Raw genomic sequence first — 20,126 nt, 5'->3', positions numbered from 1 at the left:
CCTGCTAATCTAATAAATAACAGTGACTCAGTCTGTGAGGTTTGAATGAACCATTTTAAAAATTTCTTTAATTATGTATGTACATATGTTCATAGAAGTTGTGACACAAGGTAATTGTTGAAAAATTAAAGCAAATTACAGTGAAAATTATTTTTTTCAAAGCAGTAATTTTGGGGTCTACTTCTTCAGTCAAAACAGAATCTTGGTTGGTCCTGGTTTCTAAACACCTCTGACTCTGGCTCATTGTGGATTTTAATATTTTGCTACAAATACAGCAATTTAGCATTAGTGCATCTGTAGTATTGTCTGCTGTGGCTGCCTCGACACTGGAACTCAAAGCTTTTCTCCATCTTACTGACAATGTTTAAATAAAAATGATATTGTATTCAAGTCAGAAGAAACAGTATCTGCTTCTTGCTTTTAAAGCTTGAGGGGAAAATGTGACGGACGGAAAAAAAAGAGAACTGACAAAGTATCAAATCAGTCTGTGAGCAGCCACAGTCACTTCCTCTCATCGCTTTCTTGCAGCACTCGAATTTCGGCAGGCTCAGTAATGTGACAGTCCCCTAAAAAGGACACTGTGAGGGCCATTCAAAGACAATCGGACAAAAGGACATTTAAAAAGGAACGACTAAAACACAGGAGATTTTTCTGTTTTTAACAACGCCTCAAGGAGCAAAGACTCGAAAAAGTAAAACCAGCACCTTGTTTCTGGAAATCCTGCCAAAGAAACTTAATTGTTAGAATTGTTTGGGGATTTTTTTTCCTGTTTATGAGGTTACAACACTTTGAAATTTGTGACACACATGAACAAAATCAGCGTCCTTGTAAACATGGTGATGAAAATGTCCTGCCCTGGTCATCATTGGTCGAGTTTACAATACTTTTTGCTGAGTGGGATTAGCTAGCAGTATGGCCGAGGACAGTGAATGAAGTTCACTTCATTCATACAAAATGAAGTGGGTGCAGCAAATATTATACACTGACGCGTGACAGAATATCTCAGAATGCATTTTTCTGCTCTAATGAGGGTTTAATAGAACAAACTATTATTAGTTATTTAGTCTAAATTGTTAGAACAAGTGACTTTTCAAATAAAAGTGTGGATCACTCAAAATGTACTTTTTGTCTGGCCTGAAGAGCTTTCACAAAACTGCTTTTAGCGCCGGTTTATTTAACCCCTCAGGTGTTCACATGACACAGCAGAGATTTCATGACATAGCCAGCCTTTGAGACATACTCATCTTCTTTCAAAACTCCTCTATAACTGAGTAAACTAACCAGATTGTTTTCATTTGTTTAAAGAGAATAAATTACAGCGTACCAAGAGAGTCTTCGCCTTAATTCCTTCTGTGTGCTTTTCATTGAGTAAATCTGCCCTTTAGTATCCGTAACTGAGTTAAAGCATTTGTCTGAAGGTGAGAGGTGAAATCCCAACAACAACAAAAATATGTGATATCAAAACAAACCAACATGAATTAAAAGAAAATGAAACCCATTGGCATCTTAACCACCAGGTGGTGCTGTTGCACTGTACTCAAACCCAAATCTGCAGCGTGGACCTGTGCTCAGCTTCATGGAGTAAAAACACAAAATCACCTCCAACAAAACGTCCCTGATAAAACTCAATGTTAAACAAGATGCCCTCGCTGGTGTCAGTGGCTTTACTTCATGTCCATTTATCCGTAATGATCAAAAACACAACCTCAATGTTCCTTTTTTGAAGAACAATTACGAGGCAGGAATTTATTGGAGGTCTGCTGCTCCACCTCCTGCTTCTTCTCCATCTGTGTGCTGCGACTGATTGAACACAAAGGCTAGAGTCGTGAAGCTCTGATGCTCACAGCAAGTTTCAAGTCTCTGCAGGTTGATTTTCATAACCATGGCTGCAGGGAAAATATGAAAACGATAAGGCTTATAAACTTTTTGGAAAATGAGTAACAGTAATGGTAAGTAGAAGAGTGTATGGACTGAAACATGCACAAATAACAGGTATGGTCCTTTAAATTTACAGCCGATACAATGCCTTAAAGAGTCTTGTTCCAGTGGAGAGTTTTAGCGTTACGTTTTCAGAGACTCACAGGTAAAAGGAAACGTTGGGGATTCTCTGAACGCTTTACACCTCACACCAACTTTTTTTTATCTTATCCATTTTCTGCTAAAGAATTATCCTTCACACTTGAGAACAGACAGCAAAAATCTCTGAGACTGCGGTTAAATAACTGCCTGTTAATTGGACATATGAAGTACAAAAAGTGAATACGAACAAAAAAGGAAAATGTCTGTACATGGTAGGGCTCTCCTCTTTCCCCGCTGTCCTTGAATGCACCATTTGTTACCTCCTTCACAGGTCAGATCTCTGAGACAGACGACTCCCCTCTGTACAAATGTCTCACAAGAGTCCAGCAGTTCACATCTGCTGCCTGGTTGGTCCTTATCCTTGGCATCAGATACGGTGAGGTGGGGGAGGGAGGGGGGGGGGGGGGGGGGGAGGGGGGGGAGCGAGGTGGAGGGCAGAGACATGAGGAGGTGTTTCAGTTCGTCTCGCTCGTTTTGTCCTCAGTCTGTTTGTCCTGAAGGAGAGTTATGAGCGACTCCCACGCCGCCTGGCACTGCAGAGGGTGGAGATGGATTGGAGGCAGTCGAGGGAGGCAAAAAAGAAAAATGAGGTGAAAGGAAAAAGAGGGAGGAAGATGCAAGAGAAATACTTTTAGTAACAAACTGTCCAAGCTTCATGGAAACACGGCATCTGATTTTGCTCAGCTCTATCATTTTTAAATTGTATTTTTTTTTCTACTTTCTGTTTAGCTTTTGCAATAGTTTATATTTAATTTCTCCTCTTACCGGGTTTCTCGTTATGCACAAAAACACAGAGGCAAATTCCTCGTAACTGATTAACCATTTTGTTCAAAATGTATAGTCACATTTGCCAGTGGTAACGAGAAGCCAGAGCTTTCTGTTGCCTCTGGCTGTTTGTAGGTCACGAGGCTCAGACTGGGGAGGTAAAGTGGAATATATCTCGCTAGATCAGACTGCTGTTGTGCTGGGTAACCTCCGAGTGTGAACCGATCGTTTTATGTTCAGTGAATCCAGCCTGGATAGATAAAAGTCAGTAACAGTTGGACCTGGTCTCAAAGCTCAGTTTACTACACGTACTAGATTATTTATCAGTACTGACTGTTTATTTCAGACCCCAGGTGAACAGTAGTTAACTGACTGGCAACAGACTGAGGCTAAATATCATACGTCATGTCATCTGAGCTGAAATGTTTCTGCAGCACTGAAAACATATTCCAGATATTTCTTGATGTGAATAATGATTCTTTAAATTTAATGTTAAACATCACTGATGCATAGCAGAATTTTGTGTATTGTGTGTCCCTGAAGAACGGGACAACGGTTACATTTTACTGTAAAGTGTGCAGAAAGTCCACGACAGCGCCTTCAAGCACATCTATGTGTATGTATCTACACTGTTTCCATTATAATTATAAAATGTTTTGATGAATGAGCACAATTAATTCCATGGACAGGAAGTCCTTAGCCTGCGTACCTTTTCATAGTGGTTGATGTTTCTGTCGGCCATGCCGGTGAGAAGCTGTTTAAAGTCTTGTCTTTTGTTGCTCTGCCAGCGCTCCCAGTCTGCCTTCAGGTCCGCGTTGAAACACTCCACTTTGTCTTGGCATTTCTCGACCTCCACTGGCATCTTTGGCGAGAGAGAGAGAAAACTAGAGCTACAGGGGACTTCAGGGGACATAATACAAAACTACAGGTTACTGGGGCTACAACCACAGGGGTCTGGGTGGTGATGGAGTTTGATTAGGGTATTTGAAATTTGACAAAGTGACAAAAGGCTTTCACCAATTCTACCTTTTAAATCCTGAGAATCTTTCTATGTAGGGTTAGATATCCAACATTTTTATTTTGAAGAGATTATTCACCCTTATTATTTTTTTGTTTGTTACTGAGAAAACAACTCAAGAAATAACTGTGAAACTATGTCTTTGCACAGAAAATAATGCTTAAATGTTCCATCATGTGCTTACAACAGAGGCATTTTAGGGATATAAAGTAATACTGTGTAGTGAGATTGAAACCACAGACACTTTGAACACAACTATTTTAAGGCCTCTGTGTGTGAGCAAGGTTCACATTCAGATGAGAGGAAGGCAGAGGCTTACTGGCGTTCTGTCCTCCTGTTTCCGCAATATTGCTGCTTCTAGTCGGCCCTCGTACTCCGCCTGGGTCTGGTCCCGCTTCCTCAAAACGTTCTGTAATCAACCGGAAGACAGCAACTGTTTTATTTCACTCTGTTGGTGTGACATTTATAGATAATATATAATATGTCAAAACGAGTGAAACGTGAAAAATATTAAGCAAGAGAGAGAGAAATGCTGAGTCAGGAGCTTGGACAGGACGTGACACATGCAGGATCTCAAATGCGGCTTCCACTATTTGGGGTTGAAAGGTGACTCAGCGGAATGAAAGCAAGTGTGTAGCTGTGTCCAAAAATTCACACGAGACACTAATTCGAAGCAGCTTTTTAAGTACGCTCACGCTAGAAAAGTGACAGACTAAATCTAGACTCTTCACTCTTGATGCACGCTATTCTCCCACAATGCAAAGCACAAAGAAAAACAAACAAACTGCTCACAGCTGTAAAAAATGGACAAACTGTGGGTGCTGATACAGCTCCAAAAAGCTCAAACCAAAACAGATTTCTCTGACTTCTGCACGTATTGTATCATTTCCTCTTATTATGTAGTGGTATTTGTTTTTCATACACAAACTGCCACATGTATGTGTATGTGCATGTGTTAACTTTTTGGCCTGTAGGAGATTGTCTCTTTTTAAGCTCTCTTAGGACATAAAAAACCAAAAAACCAAAATGTCCCTCTCACCTTCATGGACTCTATGTAGAGGACATATTCTCTGAGAACAGGCAGGAAGTCCTGGCTCATGCTTTCACTCTGGTCCTCCAGCGCTCCGCAGCATGTCTTCACGCAGCTGGCCACCCCCTCCAGGGGGCGCTGCAGCTCCTCCTCCGACGTCGCCCAACTTGAGTACACGGTGCCGTACTCGCGCAGTTCTGTCAGGTACTCTAGTCAGGGGAAAAAGAAATAATAACGTGAAGAAAGAGACGAAAAGAGTTAGTTAGACAGCCAAGCAAGAAATAAAGAAAAGGAGAGTCGTGGTCTTTTCACCTGTGGATACTACAAATCACAGCAGACCTTTCTCTCTCTCTTCACAGGTGATACATCACCATGTTCATCTGCAAGATCTATATTTGTGAAAAACATGGGGGGGTGATGGCTAAACGCCAGGCTGCTGAGTAAAGCATGCAAGGCATTTGCTTTTTTTTTAATGCTTTCTGTCAACTCACAGGCCTTCGTTATCTACAACTCCCAAAGTTTCCATCTTATCTCCTCTTCCAATACGGAAACAAGGTCCTTTCGTTTACGCTGCAGATCTTTTAGGCTGCAGTACGTCTATAAAAAAAATAAAAAAAAACCCGGACAGATGGTGACAACCAGCATTTCACACAGCAGATGACAGGTATTTACAGGATCACTTGTCATGCATGAGTGAGGCTTGTGGGTACCAACCACGCAAGCCTTTCAAGCCCAAAGGTCTGTGGGTTTTTCTCCGAACCAAACACGTCAGCACAGAGTGGGTCAATACAGCAGATAATTTTACACAACCTAGTGTTAGTGTTAGCAACCCGGCTGAAGACCGAACCGTTTGATGACATAAGCTAACCACAAGTACAATGTGGTGCCTGCAAAGAGCTGCAAGCGAGAAGATCTACTGTGAGAAGACAGAGAGTCTGATGAGTACTACTTGAGGCTGCACACAGTGTGCTCTGTCGAATGTTTATTTCTGTGGCTATGTCTATATCTATCTATCACATGCAAGTTTCAAAATGTTGATTCCTGGTGCCTGAAATAAATGTTTGTAAGTTGTAACAAGGAAGTAGTGGCTTCACTCTTGAACCACTGGAAGCTTGCAACACTACTGCACAAGGTTTTTACACAGTAAGGATGTGTGGTTAAGAGTTGGTTAACGGAAGATCACAGAGAAGAACAAGTGCTTCTTTTAAATTCCTAGTTATGGCAGTATTATTAAAATGATGATTCCTCCTTTTTATTGTCAAATTACAACAAATTAATAACCTGGTTGGTGACAATTTTAACATTTTATAACTTTGGAAGGAGAGCTGAGTTTTGTTACAGGTCTCCAATGAAGGCAAAAATATCCCAAAACTAATCTTTCAACAACAATCGTCAACCTCTGGGTGATGATGGGTCATTTTGTAACATCATTGTGATACCTGACTGCTCTTTGAGGATCCTCTGGGCGATGCGGTCGATGGTTCCCAGCTTCTGGCTAAAGGTGTCCAGGTACTCTCCCATGGCACAGAACTCAGCCGGCCGTGCCCGCAGTTTGTAGCCACCGGCAACGTGTTTCACGGATTCGCCCACCTTGGTCAACAGGGCCAGACCTTGACGCTTGTTCAGGTCCTGCAGACACACAATCACAACAGGCCACGTGATGTCGACAGTCCTACTACATACTAGACGTGAAGTGACAGACATTATAATCCATAGGTGTTGATAGTCTTCTAACGTGCTGAAATTGTCACATTCGTGTTTAGAAAACAGCTACTTCTTTACATTATTGATTTTATACTCATGCCCTACTTTCTTTTTTTCCTCTTCCTTCTGAGTCCAATTATTTTACTGCTGCAACAACCTCATTTCCCCACAGGGATCAATAAAGTCTTGTCTTGTGTCTCAGCTACTTGGAGACAAAATTTGTGAGCGATGGCAGGAGTGGAACAAACACACACACTTTGTGGTTTTACTGAAAGAGCTGAGCTGAAAGAGAGATCACAGTTTTCTTTTAATTTAAATGAATGTGATATGTGATAAGATACGCGTGCCAGACAGTGTCCACCCTGTGTTTCTGACAGGAATCAGCTCAGTTTATAATATTCAGAGAGAAAGAGAGAGCCTGAATTTGTCTGTGTGTTGGCCATTGCCAGAAATGGGGACAAGAATTCTTAGACCAGAATGTCCCTGAACATCCCACCCTTGTGTTGTCCTACCTTGGCAGACAGGAAAGCATTTAGATGTGGGTTAAAAGAGAGGACGGGGTGGTCAGCGACTCGCTTCAGGAACTTGTCTAAAGCTTTCATCCTCGTCTCCACGAACTCCTCCGAAAAACGGTCGACCACGCCCTTCATCACGAACTTCTCTGGCAACGGCTGGAGAAGATCAAGAGAGGGAAGCAGAGAAGAGAGTGTAAAATGAGCTGGAAAGCAGGGTGGTGCGATGGTTTTGCATCGTGGCTCGTTCGACCTACAGGGATGAGGTGGGTTGGCTGGCTGTCCTCCAACTTGATCCTCAGCCAGTCAAAGTCCTGGTAGCGCCGCCGCACGCAGTACTCCGGCAGGTCAAACTCTATCCGTGTTGTCTGGAGAAACAGTAGAGTAGTGACCTTAAAATACAGCGGACAGTACACAAACACAAACATACAGACTCTCTGTCTCTTTCTGACAATAGTGTTAAAAGACACCCCGCACATACTCTCAATTAACACTTTGTGTTCATATTGGGCTGTGGTATTTGTCTAGGGCCTCTGAGCTGAAGCACCACAGCGCACATAGCAACTGTCACCATGACGCTACCCGACGGCTCCTGGCAGCTGTCTCCCTTTGAATCCGTTTCTTTCACTACACGGTGGAAAGGTCTCCAAAGCTACGATTTCCTGTTGGAAATCAGACCAGATCTATGTTCTGGCAGAAAGATATGAAGTATGGAACCTGGTAAACACAAGTTACTAAAAAGTGTATTTGTGCCATCATCCCGTCGGACAGCAACATTGGCTTTCCATTCCTGTAGGTAGCACAGGTTAGCATTGTGTAGAACCAGTCAGGCAATGAAAGAACAGCTTCCCCTTGTGGAGCATGAGTGAGTAGTATAGTTAGTGGGAAAAGCTTGTGGGCCTGAAAAGTGTCACCAAGATAGAGGTGTCTTGAACATGCATTCTTTCTAATGGCCAGCGGGGGCAGGGACATTGGCTGCAACAAAAAAAAAGCCTGATTGTATATAAGCTTATGAGAAAACGACTGTACTTCTCACTTGATTTATTACCTCAGCAAACTGTTTCCTCTCTAGTTTCAAGTCTTCTACAAAGCATGATGTTCATTTAGTAAATTATGGCACTGTTAGTTGTAGTACGAGTATGTTAATGTTTATATAAAACTTTAGAAAAACCAAGATCGTGACGTCAACAATGCCAAACTCAAGGAATAGCATCAAACAATCGTCACAAGTGTGCATCATCTTCTACTAAAACTCCACACCGGACCTTTAACTTAGATTTTGTATATTAGCACTCTAATCCCAACAGATCACATGTTTAATCTGGCCCCTAATGTCCAAAGAAAACCAGGTAGACAGTGTTACCATGACACCAGCCAATAGCAGACCTTGGTGGAGACTCTGTAGGTGATGTAGGTTTCCATGGTGGAGACGTGCTTCTTTGGATCGTCGACTGTCACAAAAAGGTCCCGGGTTTCTGTGGAGGCGTAGAGGTCCCGGACGTCTGCTTCCAGGTCGTCGTCCAGCTGCAGCCTGTTGAACAGCGATGACGCGGACGCGGGGCTCGACGTCTCAACTGGCGTGCCATTGGTTAGTCCCGCTTCCTGCGTGGACAGAGACAACTGTGACATTAAATTCAGATGCTGCTGTGAGGAGGGCTGCAGACAAAGAGCTGATAGATGGATGCTGATGGTGATGCAGTTGTTTCTGTCTGTCAATGGGGCTCTTGTTAAAGCTGTCGCTGCGAACACAGGCAGCATCATCTGACACTACTCCCATCTTTCTAACTGAATGACGGATGAGGGGAGAGAAATAGAGTATTCATGGACTGCGGATACATTTTCACAGTCTTAATTTAAAAAATGCAACTGTGGGAAAATAAAAAGCTAGTTATACCATGTGTATGCTGACGAAAGAACACAGTTTCATTTCATTTAAAATAATAAAAAGTTTATTTAAACTGCGTGTTAGTTTGTTTTTGCCACTAACAGATGGTGACTTTTATTTTGTAAAGACTGACAAACAGCTTCCTACTACTCTGTTCGGTTCACAAGCAGAATCTGGATCTACAAAAAACAGATCTGATCAATACCACTATCAAACTGATTCAAAACTATTTATAGATTCACAGATGACTTCTCTTCCACAGATACGCCGGTGTAAAATAAACGCTGTGAGACTTGTTCTAGCAATTTCAATTTTTCAGTGATTTTTATAGAAACAAGTAGAGACACGTAGGGAAATTTGCGGAGAAATTAAGCAAATGAAGATACCAACCTTTGGACAAGTTATAAGTTTAAAGTCCAAATGATATATTTTAAAAAAAAAAAAAAAACACTTCTACAATGGGTGAATGTATGACTGCACATTCAGGAGGGATTCGTTAGCAAACAGAAGATATGATATGTAAACACAGCACCGGTAAGGCTTGTAAAACAGCGAGGCAGCAGGCCTGCAACATATGCACCTGATCATGTTGTAGTCTCTTGTTCATGTCAACCATTGCTATTTTTTTGTCCATTGCTATTTTTTGTTCTTGTTTGTTTTGTTTTTGTTTTTTTGTGGTTGTTTTTTTAAGTTTATGTTCTACCTTAGTACTTGTTTTGTAAATCTGCACATTCTTAAAATATTAATCTATCTATCTATCTATCTATCTATCTATCTATCTATCTATCTATCTATCTATCTATCTATCTATCTATCTATCTATCTATCTATCTATACGTGGTTGTAAAACTAAAACTAACCAACCAAATCTCTCACTAGAACAACCTGTACTGCAAAATCTGATTTGATGTATAAATTCTTTTTTTAAAAGTCGCCACTATCCTCTGAGGCCATATCTTGCCTCACATGAGGAAACAACTACTATCCTCCACAAAAACAGGTTAAGGTGCATGAAAGCAGAGAAGCTAATGTTCAACCTTAATCGCTTTTTTCTGCCTCACACACACTTTTTTTTTTTTAATTGCCTGAAGTGAAGTAAGCATGTGAGCAACTTCTCAGTTCGATCAGTGTCAAAAAAAGTGCTACTCCTCTGTGTCTCCGCTCTCACTCCTACATACACACTTTGCAACTCTACACACTGACCACACACACACTTTCCCTCATTTCTCACACCTCTCTCGCTCTGCTACTGTACACACACACACACACACACACACACACACACACACACACACACACACACACACACACACACACAGGCTGACTTACTGACGTTGTAAGTCCTCTTTTTTTTTTTACACTGTGGTGCTAACCTGCACTGGTAATCACAGTTCAGATAATTGCATTGCGTTACATCATTACACAACTGTGAACGAACAACCGGGCCAGCACAACACAGCCACGCTCAGACACACAGTGAGGAAGAATCAGAAACAGATGTGTTTTTAACACATAACAAAGTCTGGAAATGTGTGAGTGTAATAAGCCATATTGTGATGTGGGGATGGTAATAATGTGGAGCTCTGGTTGACCGGTCTAAATGTTGCATTTCAGGGGCTTTACAGCTATTTTCCAAAACATATTTGACAGTTGTAGCTGAGAAAGATGAACGGTCTGTCATCATATCCACATTCCTGTCTTTATAGGTCTTTTTTCACAGCAGACGTTTTAACGTGACAGTAGGAAAATCTCGGGTGTTACTAATAATATTAAGGATGGCTCCGTTCTACTGAAACATCACAATACCAGAACCCTGACGCAGCTAAATGGAACTCAGACGTTATTCATTATACCATTTAAACCTGTGCTTGTCCTACTGTGACATGTCAAAATGTCTCCTGTGAAAAAGGCCTTTTAAATGATGCCAACATGTACGTAAGGATAGGATTTAAATATTGCATAAGCTCATATCACTATATTATTGATATTGTGCAACAGAGTCTTGATCTCCGGGTCTTTTAAAATGTCAACACAAACTCCCGTTTGCTTTCTCAGGTTAGGAAACATTGGCCTTAGCAGCAGGACAATGAAGTGATGTGGTTATTTAGTATTGTATGCACAGTACTGTAAAAATGTTCAGATATATATTACTCAAATTAAATATGAGCAATCCCAAGATGATACTCAGAGGACACATTCATCCACAATACTCTAAATGTATTATTTTAATAAGGCAAAGTGTTTGAATGTTAAATCTGCAACTGGATCTGGATAAAAAGATGTTGTCACTGTTCATTCGTCAGATCGTCAGGCAGAATGAAAAACAGGTTTAAAAATGTTAAGAATGTCCTTCCAAAGGGGAAAAAAACAAAAAAAACATCCACTCAAAAAAAACACATCATTTGTTCCCTGAGCAATCATCTAACTTTCTGTTTCAATATTCAGACTAGGACCAGAACCATTACTGTACAGCTCTGGTGGTGTGTTGAAACAGGAGGGACTCCAACAGGCTTTACATTATTAATTTGTGTGGGTGCCTTGTGTACGAAATAAAAGTGAACAAACCATATATTATAGCCGATCTCCTATTGGCAATAATTAACTGCAAAACCTGGTGGTTGCTAAGCTTAGTAAGAATAAAAGCTTTGGGATTTGTTTGCTTGGTTCATCTCTGTTTACACAGCACACCAATAATGTCAGGCCCCGGGTACAAAGTGGAATCTGTTAACCAAAATATGTGTAGACCTGAGACAGTGTAATGCAGCACATGTAAAAAAAAACAATGCAGTTTGAAGTAAACACATTACTCATAGCTGTAACCTGTGAGTGTATTACTAACATATTCTCCCTGCAAGTCCATTTAAAATATAAATCTAGCTACTGATTTATCTTTCATGCAATAATGATTCAGTGGCAAACTCAAAGGTCCAGCCTCACATGCAAACAAACATAAAGAAAGACGTCCAGCACTCCATTTAACTTCCACCAGTGTGTCCCTTCTTTAGCTTTGAACACTCCTGCATGAGTTTAGTTTGGTTAGCCGTGCCTCTCTACATCCCCTGGCTGTTTTCAAACCACCAAACCGGTTTCAGCCCCCCAGCAGACCCGTTGTTACCTTGTCCCCTCCGACGTTGACGGTGACTGAGAGCGGCTCCTCGGCGGCGGACAGCGGGTGGAGGATCTCCGTGATGGGCTTCTGCCCCGAGCTGGCCAGGCCTTTCGGAGCGCCGACACTCATCCTGCAGGAGGCGGGAAGACGTGGCCGGTTATCGGGGGGAGGAGGGGGGTTAACGGCTGTCCGGTTCTCCGCGCCTGATACGGTTTGGAGTAGACAGAGGGAGGCTTTTTTCTCCGTTCAGGGTCTCCTCCGTGGAGATGTTACACCCGCTGGTTGGTCACAGCTGTCAGCTGACTCCCACTGCGCAGCGTCGGAAGTTAAACTACACGAACCCGGATGTAAACACGTGGGTCACGTGACAACAGGCGACGAATGAAACTCTAAAGATCGTCTATTGGGAGGATCTGTCCGGTGAAGCTGCTCGTTTCCCACGATTTGTTTGCTTCAAGCGCCTCACGGCACATTGGAAACAACAAGGGAGCAACGCCTGAAAGCAGTCAGTGTGAATTACATTTATAGATGAATTATTTTAAACTTTCTTATGTAGAGCTTTCAACCATATAACATCATCTTTTCTCATCTGTCATGGAAATAACTCACTTTTACTGTGACTTAACTATTCCCACCTGAACTCTAAATAAGTAGACCTCCATGTGCTATCTTAGAGTTTCTGTTTTACATAAGTTAGGCTATTAGTGATGTGTCGGTCGCGAAAGATCCGGTTCTAAGAGCCGGCTCTTTGAAGTGAACCGATTTAGAGAGCCGTTTTTGTTTAGTTTTTTTCACTTCGGTGCCTCACTGTCTCCTCCCCCTGACACTCTCCCTCATGCCATGCCTGTTCTCACACATCTTGATCAACCAATCACGTTCGGCTTTCAATTAAAAAAGTGGAGGAAAAAAAACTTTTTTGTGTGAAAGCCGCATGTAATTGGTCAAGATGTATAGCAGCATCCACTGCTTGGGTGACAGACACACACACACAGCGGTCGCGGAGGACAAACATGACAGGAGGGAGACGAGAGACATTATTTATTACATTATTGCATTATTTTGGGTGATAAATTGATTAAATAGTTAGTACGTTTTATTTATATAGCACATTTTTACACCGCATGCACTGACCAAAGTGCTTTTCAATGTCAAAAATAAAATAAAATATAATAACATTTAAAAATATAAAATAATAATAATAATTAATTAATTAAACCAATTAATAAAATGTGAGGAGCCGTTTGGGAGCCGAAAGAGCCGGCTCCTTTTAGTATGCAGAGCCAAAAGAACCGGCTCTCCAAAAAGAGCCGAAGTTCCCATCACTGTGGGCTATTTTTAAGGTCCTTTCATCATCCCTGCCTTTTGTGACCTCCTCTTGATGATAACGTTTTTGGCCTCCGGAAGTAGGAGCAGAGTGAGACGTCGTCCTCTTTCATCACCATCTAAGCCTGTCTAACTGAAAAACCGGTACACGGTCTGAGGAGGCAAAATGCGGCTGACCGTCCGCACATAGTCCACACAGTTTTATCGTTATTTTAAACTTCCAGTCGCTGTTACAGGCCTGCACAGCAGCAAGGTGTGTTTGTTATATATCCAGCTCAAGTTTAAGTTACATTCATCGTCCCGGGGGGGGGACTTTTATCGTTGTTTGTTAACCACTAGTGCAACATTAGCTGGGCGGAAGGAAACACAAACAAATAAAATTCAAGCTAAACCATTTTTAATATAAACCTTTCTGTAATTTAGACCTGTCACTTGGTACCTTCACGGACATGGCTACTAATCCTCCAGGACCACGTAAGTTTTTTTTTAGTTTTGGGACTCATTGTATTGGAGTTTATTGTCTGTGACTAGTCATGACTCCAGGGGCGTACCTCGCTAACGTTACTAATGCTGGACCCCCTGTGTGCTCTTTATAATGTTCAACATACATTGAACTAGTCTTACAGCCTGTGTAGTTACAATTGTGACACTCAGTAGAAACTTACAACCAAACTGCAATTATATCCCAGTACAATTGTTGTTTTTATGGTTGTGTGTGAGAAATCAAGGTTATGATTATGTGGTTTTCTGCCTCTCTCTTTCTCCTTTGTCTCTCTCTCTCTCTTATTTCTTCTCCATCCAGCCTTCCCAAACAAGGCACGGCAGGCGATCATAGCCGAGCTCGAGAAGGAGAGGAGACGTCTGATGCAGAGTCAGTCCATGAACACACCAGGAGCCAGGTAGGGACAGTATACAGTTTTATCTAATCAAGGGGTATATTGAGACCCTATATCTATAATAAATGTCAATATATAGTAGAGGGTATTGTCATTTTGTCCAAAGCGACTTACAGGGAGCAATTTGGGGTTCAGTATTGTGCCCAAGGACATGCAGACTGGAGGAGCTGAGGATCGAACCACCGATCATCTGATTGGTGGACGACCCGCTCTACCTCCTGAGCCACAGCAAACATTATTAAAACTGTCTCTTGTTCATCCTGTAGCATCTCACTGTCCAGGCCAATGGTGAAGGAGTCCAGGGACAACGCAGAGCAGCAGCACATTGCTGCCCAGCAGAAAGCTGCCCTACAAGTGAGTCAGACACAACATACACAAATGAAACGTCATATCCTTTCACAAGCCTTTTTCACACAGTATCAAGTACTGCAGTAATTTAATATTACATGTAGTACCACTGCATTGATTAATTGAAATCTGTATCCATCCTCATTCTAAATAACTATCACTCATGTTGTAAATCTGCCTACCAGCACAGACCTTTCTCTAACTGTGTCTTTCTTGCAGCATGCCCACGCACACTCATCCGGTTTCTTCATCACTCAAGACTCCTCGTTTGGAAACCTCATCTTACCCGTCATTCCACGGCTGGAGCCTGATTCATGACCTTTTTTTTTTTACCTCTTGTCCCCTTCCTGCTGCCCGCTGTGAGACAAGGTTTTGAAACAACACACGTGCACATCGGACCCACGTCTCTCCCACTTTGCTCTTTTTAAATCTGTGATTAATGGACAGTTGTTTGTCACGTTATAAACTATCTCAGGGGAATGTTTCATTTTTACATTTTCCAGACTAACAAGCTGGCTGCTGAATTTAGGAAAGCTTTCAAAACAGTCTGAAGAAGGTTCCAAATAGATGTAAAACATCCTGTAAAGTCATCCAAGGGCTAAAAACACACTCTACAGAAACACTGTAAATCTTGCTCTGTTGCCATTCATGACATGTATCACACAGCTTTCCATAAAATGCACATTTTGTCAGGTATTTTACATTTGTAATTGATTTGTATCAATATTTGCATAATAAAGTTGTTAAATTCAATTGGACATATCTTATTGAATTTCAGTTTTTATTTTTTGCAAATATAAAACAGCGGGCAGAATGTGTAAATACATAGTCTATGGCTATGTTCACATTATTCATGATCAGCATAAACATGAACAGAAGTCTGTTTTTAAAGGCTATATTTGTGAAAGGCTTTTTTTATTTTAATCTTCCACTTGAGTGCCTGAAATTGGATTTTCTATTGCACACTGTTCCTGTGGATGAAGGCATATTATTTTATATTGTTTTTCCTCTTGGAAAAAAAAAACACTTGCTTAACTTCATAATGCTCATTGTTTTTAGTGGTTTATTGTAAAACAGTGGTCAGCAGCTCACAAAACAACACATGCATCAGAGTAAATGCTCTACATTGCCGTGCATGAAAAACAATTTTTGAGTCACTGAATCTTGAATACAAAAAAAAGTCTCTTACAAGATCTACCACAGGATTAACCAATTACTCATTATACATATATACATATTTTTCTTGTTTTTGTTTTCATATATTGGAAGTGTAACAAATTCTGAGCTGCCATGACTGCATCACAATCCCCTTGAAGTGTGCAGTGTAGGCTTCTGATTCAGTCAGCAAACTGTATCTGTGTCTGTCACTTTGACACAATTGGCAGCAGTTCACCTTTTGCCTTCATCGTTTTGATCTTAGCCTTAATGTTGTCGTCCATTGCCTGTCGGCAGCGGTGGGCATAATGTGCCAGCGTCTCCTCCTTTTCATCCCACGGTGCCAGTGCGTGAAACACCTCCGGAGCAGCCAGGCTGAGCTCAGCTATGGACGCCGTACGGGAGATAGTGTTGCGGTCCACACCGACCCGTTCAAAGGCTACCTTCATGGAAACGCCGTGACGAAACTCTTGGAGGGCCGTCATGTAGCGTGCTATCACACCCACCACGTTTTTCACTGTAGAGGAGACAACATAAGCAAATGAGTACAATATTAAGTAATAACCATACAGTCTATGGGTGCTTATAATCACAGTATGACACTGATATCAGTGTTATAGTGTGGTTTATCTTCTTTGCTGTGTCGTGTCCTTACTCCTGACTCGGGTGTTTTCTCCATCCCGGGACCTCTTGCTCTTCGGGGTCCGGTGGCCCTTCAGAGAGTGAGACTCTGTTTCCTCAAATGAGTCAAAGAGTGTCAGCGAATCAGATCCTGCCATGTCGTCAGGAAGTGTTATCTGTGAACTTCCCGGGTCCATCTGATTAGAGCAATGAGGCCACTTCTTCTCTAGAATCAGAAAGAGGAAAATGACTGTCTATTTTTTTCTTCCTGTTTATTCTATTTTATTCATATTTCATCATTAATGTGTAAGTTTGAACCGCAAAGATCGACACAGTTTTATTTTAAGTTGCCAAATAACTGCTAACCTGCAGTCATTTTTAAAACACATACCTGGCCGCAGTCTGTCCTGCAGGAAGTCACAGATGAGCTCTGCTTTTTTAGTGAGTTCATTCTGCAGCAGCTGTTTGTCTTGCTTCAGGCTGGAGATTATCTGTGTCATCTGCTGGTTGCGGCTGCGTTCTGCACAAAGCAACGCTTGCAGCTTCTCCAGCTCGTTCTGACCCCCTGGATATTTACACAAAGAAACACAAGCAGTGAGCAACGGGAAAGCCACGCTGCTGGGTACAAACACACATTTTTTATTTGCCATTCCTTACAGCGAATCTGTACCTGCAGCCATCTCTGTGGCGGAGCTGCATCCCTCGGCCTGCTCTTTTGTCCCTGTCATGCAGCCGCCTTCTCCCAGCAGCTCCATCTGTGGGTCCACTAATCCCACCCCACACCCAGGATCCTGTCCATTCTGGGGCTGAGGGCACGGCGGGAGTGTGTGTACGATTTGAGACTGTGTGTTTGCTGCCTGGGGAACACTAATAGCGTCTGTCACAGCTAGTACTGTGCTATCTATGTTAGCAGCAGTGTCAAAATCCTCTTCTTCCTGCTTGACCTTCTTCCTGGCAAATGTTCCTCCTGACAACCCGCCTCTTTTCCTGGATGATGGACGGGGCTCGTAGTCACCATCATCGTCTGTAGCCGACGAGTCGCATCCAGCCATGTCAAACAGCCGGCTGCTGAACTCGTCTCCCTCAGATGCTCCTTCACTAAAGGAGAGGTCGCTTGATGCCCTCACTGTCACCTGGAAGGTAAGAAAGACAGAAATGTAGGAAGGTTTGAGAGAACTGAGTATGTATTCAGATGATTTTATTTTTGTATGCTTGTCAAATTCAAAATTATACAGATAAAACCTTACTTTATTTGACGGATGCCCTCCAACAAACTTCTCTTGGCCCTGGCTGGTACTTGCTGAGCCTCTGTTGCTGTTGCCATGGTCACTGAGGGGCCAATGGTAGGCATGTCCTGCGCTGCAACCCCACACAGCAACAGGGACGCTGCTTCCATTGGGACCAGGTTCTGGTGTCAGCATGTTATTGTAAGAACCACAGGTAAAGTGCTGCAGGCTGGGGATGAGGTCGCAGATGGTGCCATGACTGTGAGCCCAGCGGACAAGTTTACAAAGACCGTCTGAGGTGGTCTGGACCGAGTTGGACATGACAGAAACCTAAAGAAGAGACAAAATAAGAAAGAGTTTACAACCTGCAGCTATTGCTGCTTTAGTGGATAGTATTTGTTAAAGGTGCCAAAACTTGAATTAAATCACCAAGGTTCGCTGGATCTGAACTCAAATGGGGCTGGTCCTGAGATCAACTTGAACTCAGCTAAGGCGTTTTTGAGTCCCTAAGATTATAGGACTAAATTTAGGATTGTTTACACAAATAATGAGATTTGGATTAAGTCGCATAATAAATTAGGGCTGCAACTAACAATTATTTTTGATTGGTCTGCCGATTATTTTCTTGATTATTCATCATCCTATTTTTGACAAAATTGTCAAACAAGGCTAGAATGAAACATAGTATATGGCTGGACGATGTATGCTTAATGTGCCCCTGAAGATGTAATTCAAAAGTTTATTTTGAAAGAGCAGCAGCCAACAGGTAACTTTATCACACGTCACACATGCATGAATTTGCATGTTTGCCTCTTGTAAAGTTCAACGTTGGTGAACTTTCAACAGCAAAGTCACAGCCTCAACCAACAGCAAAAGAAGTGTGTGTGGTTGACAGGGACAACATGCCTTTCTCTCTCATTACAACCACTGAGGTGCCCTTGAGCAAGGCCTTTAACCCTAACTGCTCCAAACTGGACAGGAGCACTTTATTGATCCCCGAAGGGAAAATCTTTAATTGCAGCAGCATAACAAGTAACACAGTACACTATATACAGGCATGTGGAGTGTAATAAAACTTAACGACATCTTTATAATGAGTCCAAATGTATCACAAGGGCAATATTCATGACATAATGAGGTTATGACAGTGAATGTGTCAAAACCAACCACAGATCACAGTATCATTTTATGATAACACATAAAGCCAAATCGTTTCTTTAAGTCTGATAAGAGCTGCTATGATATGTTTATGTTATAATGTTGCCAAAAAATAAATGTAATGTCCCTGTCCCCTCGAACAGCCACTGTTTTACAATAAAATGACAAATATTCTGCAATAAATCACAAACTCTATCCATACATACCTCCCCAGACTCGCGGCTCTGGACCTGGGACAGGAGACCTCTGGGTCCAGGCTATATGGACCAGCTTTAACCTGCTCGTAGCTTGTAACTAGCTTTTCATAGTCCGGAACAACTGCTGCCAAGAATACAGGAAGACACCGGGGGTAAACTCTGTATTTCTCTTCTGTGTCAGCGAACACAGCACACGGTCCTTAAGTTACTGTAATGCTGAAGTCTGAGCTCGTTCAGACACTTTGTGACAGCGTGAAACACTTTGTGAAGCTGCGTGCTGGTCACACAAAAGGAGACTCACTTCCCACAACAAACCGGCTGGACGAGGCCACCTCCTTTAAAGGGGTACGTAAAAACACACACAAAACACTCACTACGCTATATCTCATCGTGTACGTTTAATATTCAGAATAATATAGCATAACTCATAATCTTATGTAATCACTTGTTTGGTATAATAACTTCAATATATTTTAAATGATAACATTTTTAAAAGATCCACTCCGCGCACCCCTCCGCTTATGTAGCCAATGGAACAGTCCGCTCGGATCTTCCCCTGCTGGATGAATGTAAAGGATTAATCTGCACATAAACACTAAGTCCTTGTCTATACAGAGACTGTGTGGCTGTGTTGGTAAAAGAAATAGACTAAACAATCATCTGGACGAGTTTGGAAACGCCAAAGACGGTTTCTTATGTCATCTTTTACTGTCAACTTGACATTGTTTGGGGTGTCTTTGTTATGACAACTTGACATTTACCAAGATGACATAGGCTGACCATGTCTTTGTCATGACAACTTGACATTAACCAAGAGCACTTAGTCAGTAAATATCTTTGTCATGACAACTTGACATTAAGCAAAACCACATAGCTGAGAAGTGTCTTTGTCATGACAACTTGACATTAACCAGCATGACCTGCAGGTGACTTTCGCTTCAGCCTTGCACCAGCCCACTCACTAGCTTGGACCTGTGAGCGCCTAGGACTGGGGTGGAGACACACTAGGGGTAAAAACCAGGGTGCTCTCTCCTTGGGCCCTGGGGAGGAAAGCTTACTACCTACTTAAGCACAGCTACCAACGGCTATCGTTACACAAG

At 42.1% G+C, this 20,126-nt stretch overlaps 3 protein-coding genes across 4 annotated transcripts; 1 reads left to right on the top strand and 2 right to left on the bottom strand.

The window, feature by feature from the left end:
• Nucleotides 1–8: 8 nt before the first annotated feature.
• On the bottom strand, nucleotides 9–12,406 carry snx30 (sorting nexin family member 30). The gene is made up of 9 exons (XM_019260166.2): nucleotides 12,109–12,406; nucleotides 8,495–8,710; nucleotides 7,366–7,476; nucleotides 7,109–7,267; nucleotides 6,332–6,521; nucleotides 4,902–5,101; nucleotides 4,182–4,271; nucleotides 3,554–3,706; nucleotides 9–2,612 (listed from the first exon to the last, which is right to left on the bottom strand). The coding sequence occupies exons 1-9, from the start codon at nucleotides 12,229–12,231 to the stop codon at nucleotides 2,535–2,537; spliced, it is 1,320 nt and encodes a 439-aa protein (XP_019115711.1). The 5' UTR covers nucleotides 12,232–12,406; the 3' UTR covers nucleotides 9–2,534.
• Nucleotides 12,407–12,512: 106 nt separating this feature from the next.
• On the top strand, nucleotides 12,513–15,422 carry LOC104924877 (SOSS complex subunit C). 2 transcript variants are annotated; one of them, XM_019259553.2, is made up of 5 exons: nucleotides 12,513–12,607; nucleotides 13,849–13,899; nucleotides 14,228–14,324; nucleotides 14,588–14,675; nucleotides 14,889–15,422. In XM_019259553.2, the coding sequence occupies exons 2-5, from the start codon at nucleotides 13,875–13,877 to the stop codon at nucleotides 14,985–14,987; spliced, it is 309 nt and encodes a 102-aa protein (XP_019115098.1). In that variant the 5' UTR covers nucleotides 12,513–12,607; nucleotides 13,849–13,874; the 3' UTR covers nucleotides 14,988–15,422. The 2 variants fall into 2 exon arrangements, with proteins under 2 accessions (XP_019115098.1, XP_019115097.1); XM_019259552.2 differs by lacking the exon at nucleotides 12,513–12,607 and adding an exon at nucleotides 13,473–13,678.
• Nucleotides 14,990–19,394, bottom strand: kiaa1958 (KIAA1958 ortholog). The gene is made up of 6 exons (XM_019259538.2): nucleotides 19,036–19,394; nucleotides 17,693–18,001; nucleotides 17,116–17,578; nucleotides 16,837–17,010; nucleotides 16,480–16,671; nucleotides 14,990–16,341 (listed from the first exon to the last, which is right to left on the bottom strand). The coding sequence occupies exons 2-6, from the start codon at nucleotides 17,990–17,992 to the stop codon at nucleotides 16,034–16,036; spliced, it is 1,437 nt and encodes a 478-aa protein (XP_019115083.2). The 5' UTR covers nucleotides 17,993–18,001; nucleotides 19,036–19,394; the 3' UTR covers nucleotides 14,990–16,033.
• Nucleotides 19,395–20,126: the final 732 nt, after the last annotated feature.

This window comes from Larimichthys crocea, chromosome IV (assembly GCF_000972845.2).
Source record: "Larimichthys crocea isolate SSNF chromosome IV, L_crocea_2.0, whole genome shotgun sequence".
Lineage (NCBI taxonomy): Eukaryota > Metazoa > Chordata > Actinopteri > Sciaenidae > Larimichthys > Larimichthys crocea.
This window is presented reverse-complemented; position numbering and strand designations above follow the sequence as displayed.

Coding starts and splice junctions, on each gene's coding strand:
- snx30 (XM_019260166.2), bottom strand. CDS start 12,231: ATGAGTGTCGGCGCTCCGAAAGGCCTGGCCAGCTCGGGGCAGAAGCCC. Junction 8,711..12,108: donor TCAACGTCGGAGGGGACAAG/GTAACAACGGGT, acceptor CTGTCCACGCAG/GAAGCGGGACTAACCAATGG. Junction 7,477..8,494: donor CCTACAGAGTCTCCACCAAG/GTCTGCTATTGG, acceptor CTGTTTCTCCAG/ACAACACGGATAGAGTTTGA.
- LOC104924877 (XM_019259553.2), top strand. CDS start 13,875: ATGGCTACTAATCCTCCAGGACCAC. Junction 14,325..14,587: donor ATGAACACACCAGGAGCCAG/GTAGGGACAGTA, acceptor TTCATCCTGTAG/CATCTCACTGTCCAGGCCAA. Junction 14,676..14,888: donor AGCAGAAAGCTGCCCTACAA/GTGAGTCAGACA, acceptor TCTTTCTTGCAG/CATGCCCACGCACACTCATC.
- kiaa1958 (XM_019259538.2), bottom strand. CDS start 17,992: ATGTCCAACTCGGTCCAGACCACCTCAGACGGTCTTTGTAAACTTGTC. Junction 17,011..17,115: donor CGCCACAGAGATGGCTGCAG/GTACAGATTCGC, acceptor GTAAATATCCAG/GGGGTCAGAACGAGCTGGAG. Junction 16,672..16,836: donor GCAGGACAGACTGCGGCCAG/GTATGTGTTTTA, acceptor TTCTGATTCTAG/AGAAGAAGTGGCCTCATTGC.